The 9447-nt window shown below is 42.8% G+C and overlaps 1 protein-coding gene across 5 annotated transcripts in view; it reads right to left on the bottom strand.

Annotated features, from left to right (window-relative positions):
* Positions 1-396: 396 nt before the first annotated feature.
* Positions 397-9447, bottom strand: part of Mgat2 (alpha-1,6-mannosyl-glycoprotein 2-beta-N-acetylglucosaminyltransferase) — a 392506-nt gene continuing 383455 nt past the window's right edge. For all 5 annotated transcript variants that reach the window (XM_065220140.1, XM_065220138.1, XM_065220141.1 and 2 more), the window contains one exon: positions 397-1891. In XM_065220140.1, coding sequence (XP_065076212.1) covers positions 1669-1891 — 223 coding nt within the window. In that variant the 3' untranslated portion in view covers positions 397-1668. The remainder of the gene's footprint in view (positions 1892-9447) is intronic.

Genomic DNA, 9447 nt, shown 5'->3' with positions numbered 1-9447 from the left:
CATGCATTATCTGTCAAAAAACCCGAAAACTTATAAATTATGCGCCAGCCTTAACATCCTCATAACCTTTGCTCCTCGACTTTTTAAGAGCATGGGCCTTATTACGGGTGTCAGTACACGGTGATAAGGAAGTGATACTCGGAATAAGAGCCGTGATTGCCGTACAAATCAAATGGGAATCACTTCACCGTGACGACAAGTGACAAGTTTTCACCGTGAAGTGACATCCGTAATAAGCCCCCATAGCTTCCTGGTACAGCATTGAGTTGTGCTGTTGTCATTCGTTCTTTTGGGTAGCCTAGGCTGTTACGATTATTCAATTTCAATCTAGTACATAATCTCACCGTTTTGGAGCTTTCGGAATGTTTCAATGTAATAATGACACATTTAGTAAACTTCGATTTATCGTTCCATACATTTTAGATTTTGAATGTTTCGATCCTAAAAATGGTTTACACGTCTTTTCATTTCGCTACTTCTCACATATTCTTCAACTCATAATAACTAATGGAAACGCCATTTTCTGTGCGCGGTTGAAAAGTGGAACAAATGGTTTTCCTTTTTTTTTTTGGTTTTGCAGAATTTCCTAACCAACAAAGTTATTCAACTGTAGATGTGTAAATAAATTCAACAAACTGTGGGACAACGGTAAATTGAAAACAAAAACTAACTTAGTTTAGTAGAACAAAATGCAAAAACTTGATTGGTCCGATCGGTACTGATGACTAGATGATATTTTTGGGAGATGGTTTGAATGTTTTGCTCTCTAGAAACGTCAACAAAAAAGCAGAAACTGTGTATTTAAGAGAGTGTGCGTACTGCAACTGTTTTGTTTGTTTGTCTATAGGTCGCTTTACTATTGGGTTGACCTTATTGCACAACTTTATTGTATGTTTCCTTTCCAGTTCAATTAGTAGTGGTAATTGGGGTTGCATCTTTATGCTGTCAGGTTGTTTTTTCAAATGTTTAAGGGTTTTGATTTTTGGTGTTGTAAAACAAATCATTGGTGGTACTATCCTTTGGGATGGATCATTAGAGAAGTGCCCAGAAAACAATGATCTAATAAATAACCTTACATCTTAAAATGCCCATATTTGTAATGCATCATCACAATGGAATTTACGAACTTAGTAAAAAATTAGGAAAACAATTGGATGGAAGATGTGATGTCAATATAATGTGTCAAAACTTTTGTGATGATAACCAATCTTATTCTAACTAAAGAGGAGGTTTGAGTGGATGGACGAAACAAACACTTTTTAAAATTCTTTAAATACGACTATTTTAAACATTAATCTGTTTTTTTTTCACTAAGTGGTGTGTACGTTCTCCATTTTATTGTATTCACATTTTATACAAAACAACATTCTTATCTCCGTCTTACAATTCTAAACGTACGCTCCTTTACACTGAATGACTGACCTATGGTGTGTGTTTGCATTTGCATTCCATTCGTGCATGATTTCTCTGTGATTCTCCATCTGTCGTCATTTTGGTTTTCTGTTACATTTACACCTAATATAATTTACAAATAAAATAGGACGTGTCTGTGTGTCTGGTGTAATTCAAAAAACATCAACATGCGAGTCTTCCAAGTCTCAGTCTAGCTATGTATAATAAAATGTACCGCTGGAGCAACAACGGTATCACTTCTGGGGATTCTGTGGATTACCGTCCGATCAGGGTCATGTTGAAGCACAACTGGTGATCCCGTTGGTCTCCCCAGCCGCCGTTTCCTTTGCGTAGTTTGGTTTTCTTGATCACGCTGGCCACCGTCAGGGAGATCGATTTCGGATAGAGCTGCCGCGATCGGCGCGCCACTCGAAGCACTTGCTGGACCTTCGAGATCACCTGGTTCGATTCGCAGTTGCTCTTCTTGTGGTGGACGCCACTGGTGGGAGATTTACAAAAAAAATAGATTGTGAAATTTAAGGTTAGTTCAGTGTTTACCAAATAATGTGCATCATTGATTTTTCGACATAAAGTAAGACTTACATCATGTAGGTTAGATATTCAGAAATACCTCCATATAATTAGGGTTACCATGTCAAAAACATGAAAAGCAGAACAATTTATTTAAAGTTTAAACAATTTTACTCCTTTGCACCTATAGTTGTGGTAGTGTTCCTATAATAGTGCAACCTATGAGAAACCAATTCGCTCCACTATTATAGGAACTAAAGTTAGCAACGAGCCCTACTAGTGGAACAGAGTTCTTGGAGGACAAGTCAGACCTAACATTTGATAACGGCACAAAATCATTTGTAAACAAACTTTTTAAGGCCCTTTACACGCGAACCAAAGTACGCCCACGCAAACCAATACCACTTTCGGAAAGGTGATAGTTGCCCCTATTCGATGATGTTGTTTGCGTGGGCGTACTTTGGTACGCGTGTAAAGGGCCTTAAAAAGTTTGTTTACAAATGCTTTTGTGCCGTTATCAAATGTTATGCCTGAAGTTTTCGCAAAATGTATACAATTTAATTACGATGTAATATTTTTATAGCAAAAAAGAGATTCAAACACGGCCAATCATACCAACTCAGTGACTAAGATTAATTGACTCAGAGAATTTTCTTTCCATACGAAATTTACTCAGATTTGGAATAAACTGCAGTTACTCATAGCTTGTCAATAACTGCAGTTTATTCCAAATCTGAGTAAATTTCGTATGGAAAGAAAATTCTCTGAGTCAATTAATCTCAGTCACTGAGTTGGTATGATTGGCCGTGAAGCTATAGGTTGACGTACAAAAATTGTAGGTACATCGTTTATTTAATTTTAAATAAATAAATTTTCTTCGTTCCTCCACTACTGGCTCACCCACCCTTCTACTCCTACCCTTGAATTCTCTTCATGATTCCAAAGCAATGAATGTAAGAAGGCCTTCAGAAAATTGATAAGGTGATCCAAGAGACCTTTCTTAGTGGAACTGACAGTTAGAAATCTATAGAGTGTGTGAGTGATCTGGTGTTAATGATGCTGAATGTAAACATAAACAAAGCAGAAATTCATATGAGAATAGAATGCCAGTTCTACTGTGAAATGTCAAAAGTTCTTGGTAAACAAAAAAAGTCAGCTGATCGCAACTGTCTCGTGGACAGCCTTATTCTCATTAGGGTAAACGCTCCGAGAAACGCTCCTATAGTTGCGGTACGTTAGAAGCGTTAGGTTGAGTATCCATGCATAACTATAGGAACCTAACGCTTCTAACGTACTACAACTATAGGAGCGTTTCCCCAATAACCCCTTAGGAATTATTGTCTGATTCAGATTTTTTTTTAAATTCTCATCACAATTCTCTTCATTTGCCAGAATTTGTTTGGAGTCTTCTCAGAATTTTCTTGTCGGGTCGGGAAGTCTTGGAATTTTCATTACAATCTCTACGGAATTATCATCCGAATTTACTATCAATTTTGCTTAGAGTTCCTTGGACGTTCCCAACGAACGAGGATCCAGACAATTTCGACAGATATTCCACAAAACTCCACGACGAATTGAAATCGTCGGGAACGTTAGAAATCTCCATCTCCGTCGGGAACGTTATGATACTCTGCTGCAATAATCTGAAATCTCCTATGTTTGGCAGCATCTGAAATCTCCACCGAGATCGTTGGGATCGTCAGTAAACTCCGTCGAAATCGTTTAAAAACTCTTCCGTTGGAATCGTCTGGAACCTTCGTCCGCAGCATCAGAAATCAGCATCGAACTTGTCTGGAATCTTCTCTGATTTCGGTGTCAGAAAACTCCGTCAAAATCGTCCAGTACTTACACCGAAATCGTCAGGAACCTCCTCCACCGCTTTCTTGAGAGCGTCAGAAATCTCCGTCAAAACCGTCTGGAATGTGTAGAAATCGTCTGGAAACTCCTTCGTCGGAATAGTTTTGTACCTTCAGTGGCAGCATCTCAATCGTCAGTCAACTGCCTCAAAAACAACCAAAAACTCTTCCGTTGGAATTGTCTGGAACCTTCCTCTGCAGCATCAGAAATCTACATCGATCTTGTCTAGAGCCTTTTCCGATTTCTACGTCAGAAAACTCCATCGAAATCGTCCAATATTTCCACCCAAATCGTCAAGAATATCCTCCGCCGGGAACTTCCGCAAACTCCGTTAGAAATCTCTGACGAAATCGCCCCAAAATCTTCTCGTCAGCAAACCTACCAAACAACTTATTTTCAGAGTTTACTTAGAGTTCTCGAAACATTACAGGCTACCGTAATTTTCATATACTTATGTTGATCCAACGATACTGCCCAACTCCATAAGGATACCACCTAAATTGCAGGACTTCGTGGTCATGCGGTGTGCTACGAAGAGAGATTTCGATTCCCTCTCCAGCCGGTGAAACTTTTTCTAAAGGGAAATTGAACTACTGGTCTACTGGGTTCTGTGTGTTGTCAGTTGTCTATTTAAACTATATGACACTTTGGAGAAGTTCACAGGAAAAATAACGGAACTTAGGAAAGTTGATATACTTCAAGAGACATGGTTAATGGAACTTAAGAAAAGTTCACGGAAATTGTTAGAAGTACAAGGAATTTTCTACCTTGGAATTCACCGCCAGTTTCCTTGGTACTTCCGAGTTATCGGGGTTTGGGAGAAGTTCACAGAACTTAGGAAATGTTCACGGATTTTAAAAGAAGTTCGCGGAATTACGGTAAAGTTCATGAAATATAAAAAAAATGACACTAGAAGTTCATGGATCTTTTTTTCTTTGGAACTTCCCACAAGTATCATTGGAACTTCCAAAAAGTTCCTTTAGAACCTCTGACAGTTTCCTAAAAACATCCCACAAGTTCCCTTGGATGTTCCTACACGTTCCATCGGAACTTCCCACAAGTTCCGTTGGTACTTCCGACAAGTTCTCTTGGTACGTTCAACAAGTGCTCTTGGAACTTTCCCATAAGGTTCCTTGGAGCTTTCCACAAATTCCAGAGTTGTTACAGCTGGCACCGGTTTTGCGTTTTACGTGGAATTAATGGTTGGTGTGGTTTTCACTCGTTTTAAAGCTGGCACGGATTTTGGTCCTTGTTGTAGTCTCTTCCAAAACCTTTCGTGCTCGCTCCTCTTCAGCACCTCCTAAGTTCGCTGCTAACGCAATCCCGAGGGTTTCCAGTGAGAAAAACTTTTGAACATATTCGTGTATTTCGGCGGCCGCAATTAGAGCACAAATATGCATCTACCAATGTTGCAGCTGATCTCCCTCTCGTATGCTGCCGTAGACTGCCCAGCCAATACGTGTCTTCGATGCTATCGGCTCTTGTGCACGACCATCCCGCAGTTTCAGCGTTGCAACAAGATGCGAATTGTTGAGCCCGATCAAAATTCCTGGAGTAGCTAACTTGAAGCTCTGTACAGGCAACTTCCTCAGGTGTTTGTACCGACCTGTCATCTCGTCAAAGTTAAGAGATTGTTCTGATAGTCCTAGGCCATTCACTGTGAACGCACCTCCGAGTTTGAAACGATCGATACTACCCTGTGCAGAAATATCCATCTGTACTATCCGTGCGTCCGAAATGACCTTATTGATGCCACTAGTCCACTGGATGCAAAGTGGCTCCGTTTGTCCGTCCAGACCTAGATTATCAGCAACTGTGCGATCCACTAAATTTACTGATGAACCGTCGTCAAGAAAGACAAACTCGCCGTATTTCCCGTAAAGCGGGACAGGAAGCACTCGGAATAGTGTGAGTGGAGCTGATTTATGGTGAATTGTTACCGCATCGTTCGTCGTGTGATCGGTATCCTTGCATCCGCCGATGGCTTGTAATGCAGAAAGCGATGATGCAACCATTTCCTCCACACACGTCCCCTTTGCAGGGCCAACGAAGTCCCTTGAACTTTTAACACTCACCAACCTGATGATTTTGCACATTACACGTTGGACATTGATTACCGATGTATATCCGTCTCTCTCCGTCGCCGTGTGTGCATTCACGTAGGCTTTCTCCTTCGTACGGTCATCCTTGGTATTTTTCTGCTGAATATTGCTTAGCGTCACACTTCTGGTTGCAGATGTCACACGGGCCATATAAGGCTTGTACTCGAAAAAAAAAATGCACCATTTTTATCCGTGTGTAACTTTTTTATCCGTGGGTAAAAATTGATGAAAATCTGGGTATAACTAGTTTGAAGTGTTTACATGTGCAAAATGTCATAACAATCGGTTCAGTTGTTATTGAGATGTCATCGAAACAAGAAGAAAATCGCCGGAGAATTTTGCGCGCCGTCATGGAAAATTCGACTGCGACCATGAGATGGATCGGAAGACAACTGGGAATCACCCATACAACTGTGTCTTGGGTGGTAAAATCGTTTAAGGAGTCCCAGACGACCGAGCGGCCGGCTGGAGGTGGAAGAAAATCGAAGCTGACCCTGTGAAGGCCCGGAAGGTGTTGGATTATTTCAAACGTAATCCGATCCTTTCGATTCGCGACGCGTCAAAGTGTTCCGCCTGGTTCGTTCAGCAAACCATGAAACGAACTGGGCTTCGTGTATTCAAGGTCCGGAAGGCACCGAACCGGCGTGATCAACAAAACACGGCGGCCAAATCCCGCACAAGGAAGCTGTATCGAGAGTGGTTAACGAAACCGATGTGTGTGGTTATGGATGACGAAACCTACATCAAGGCAGACGCAAAGCAGATACCGGGGCTGGAGTTCTACGTTGCCAAATCACGGTTTGATGTTCCGGAAGACATAAGGAAGAAGAAAGTGGACAAATTCGCCAAAAAATACTTGCTCTGGCAGGCCTTATGCTAATACGGTAAACTGAGTAAACCGTACATCACAATGGGTACCATCAACAGCGAAATTTAAACGGCACCGGTGGTGTAGTGGTAAGCGTGATTACCTCTCACCCCAGCAGGCCTGGGTTCAATCCCAGTCGGCGCCGCCGCATCTCTGATCACGCCTTTCTTCGGATGGGAAGTAAAGCCGTTGGTCCCCGGTTCATGAGTTGATGGGTCGATAGGTGGTAGGGTCCAGGTGTGGGAGCTGCCTTCCTGGCACGTCGGTAGCATTGGTGCTCAGCACGTAAAACAAGATCGACGGAAAAAACAAACCAAAGGAAAAAAAAACAGCGAAATTCACCGCACCGAGTGCCTCCAGAAGCGTCTGTTGCCCTTCCTGCGGTCCCACGGAGGCGAGACATTATTTTGGCCGGACCTGGCATCATGCCATTACGCGCGATCGACGTTGGATTGGTACAGAGGCAATAACGTTGTTTTTGTACCAAAAACCGCCATCACCCCAAATTCACCAGAGATTCGTCCGGTGGAAAAATTTTGGGCCATAATGAAGGCCAAAGTTCGGAAATCGTCCAAGGTGTTTAAGAACGAGCTGGAGTTGAAGAAAGAATGGATGAAAGTGACCAAAAAGGTCGGCTCCACCATTGCCCAAAATGTAATGAGGGGTCTCAAGCTCAAGTCAAGCTCCTGTAACAATGTGGTATTCGATAGATGCCATTTCAGCCCAACCGTCTTCAGATGTCCGCACACATTCTGTACTATCAAGCCAAAATTCACCAGTGTTTCCAGCTTGTCCGGTTTTGGCGGTGGAGTAGCTCTGATTTTCGTAACCATGGAATGTACGATTTGTTCTGGGCGTCTGAACAAAATCTACAACGTTGATATCAGCTGCGAAACCGTGGATGCATGCTGTAAAAAGCTACTCACTGCATCTCTAGTGGCTCCCTACAAAGCACGTTGAAGACGAAGTAGGTTCTCGAACGAAGCGCTCCGTGCTGCATACTGCTACCAGCAATCACAGGATTTGGTGGACCAGGAAAGTAAACCCCCACCTGTGGCACACGTGAAGGTATTGGTGGTGGTATTATCGATGGTGAGATTGGAACAGAATATGATGAGCGACCCCCGATTGGAGTCGAAGATATTGAGGGGTGGTAGTCAGATATGTGGTAGTTTGGATGAGGGTTTATTTCGCTAGGAATAAGTGGTGCAACACTTACCGAATAGGGATTGACATCAAACCTTCTAATCCCTGGGAATTCTTCCGTTTGTTGGAAAACTGGGTGAACCGTTTTCTCCTGGCTTAATAGTGCAGGTGTGTGGAGGTCGGGTTTTATCCTGGGTGCATGCTGCTGCTGCTGCTGTCGCATCGATTCAAGCTGGTTCATAAGCTGTTGTTCTGCAGCTCGTAGACGATCTAACTCTGCATTCCGTTGCTTCTATTCTTTCTGTCGTTGCACTTCCATGGCGGTCTAGTAATCTGCTGCAACTGCTTTCTCGTATCTGCTTCCTTCTTGCGGAGTTGTTCCACATCCGCATCCTTCTGTAACTGAAAATGCTTAATTTGCTCTATGAGTTCCAGCTCCCGTTTCCTTCGCATTTCGATGTCCTGCTGATGGCGCAATTCGTTTTCCGACGATTGCCCGTTTCACTTTTCCACTGGTCGTATGGTACCACTGCTCTTTCGCCAGTTTTGGTACTGTCCCATTGCGTGACACGACAGGCTTTGGTTCATCCAGAATGATCTGCAACGAATGAAGGTCCACCAACGAAATGAAATCTCCTCCAACAGCTCCGTCAAGCACCGATCGCGATACTGCCTTCAATATCGTTGAAGTTAACAGGCTCGTTCTCCATAGGGAAAGATCCCAACATTTCGCATTGGATAGAAGTGGAAGTGCGTTGCTTGTCTGGAGCTTCAATCGAATTTAATGACATATGGTCATTTGGTTTGACTGGCTTGGACGCCTCTACAACGACGCCGGCACCAGCATGGCTGGCTGATTTCACCTACTTGATGACCCAATCTTCTGCACGTTTCACCCCTGATCAGTTCAAACGATGACTCCTAAGACTCACAATTTCATCTTCCTCCTATTGCTGGTTTCGTTAATCAACCAATCTCGCTCTAGCTGTTCCCTTTGAGTTTCTTCCTGCATCCTTCTCTCTTCCTTCAGCAATTCCAACTCACGGGCCAATCTAGCTCTCCATGTGCTCGCCTCGAAGTACTTGATCGTCCAGTGACAGAGGTCGGTGGTGGTACAGGATCACGTGGGATGCATGCAATGTGTGAGCAACTGAGGTGATTCCATTTGGTACACTTTTTGCACTGCACCCTATAGCGTTCGGCGTTGTTTGTGTGATCACAACCAGGACACTCTTCTGCTTCTCCATTATCGGCATCGACCGCTGATGTCACGAGGCTAGCCTCTGCAACTGTCCCCAAGTAACCAAAAGTTCTGATAAAAGGCCTTTTTATGGCTTAAGCACCTTGGTTGAAGGTGGTCTATAGAATTCTAAGCAGCCTCATTTTTAAGTCGTTATAAGAACTTGAAAGTTCCGGTACCATAATTGAAGAGCATTCTAAGCAGCCTCTGGCGGAACTTGAACGGAACTTTTAGAAAATAAACTAAAAAAGGTTTTTGTCCTCTCTACACCAATTTCTATATTTAGTTCGCACTTTTATGAAAGTTATTTC

This window comes from Ochlerotatus camptorhynchus, unplaced genomic scaffold, assembly GCF_037179485.1.
Source record: "Ochlerotatus camptorhynchus isolate MF236.1 unplaced genomic scaffold, CSIRO-AGI_Acam_v1.1 ptg000116l, whole genome shotgun sequence".
In the NCBI taxonomy this organism is placed as follows: Eukaryota; Metazoa; Arthropoda; class Insecta; order Diptera; family Culicidae; genus Ochlerotatus; species Ochlerotatus camptorhynchus.
This window is presented reverse-complemented; position numbering and strand designations above follow the sequence as displayed.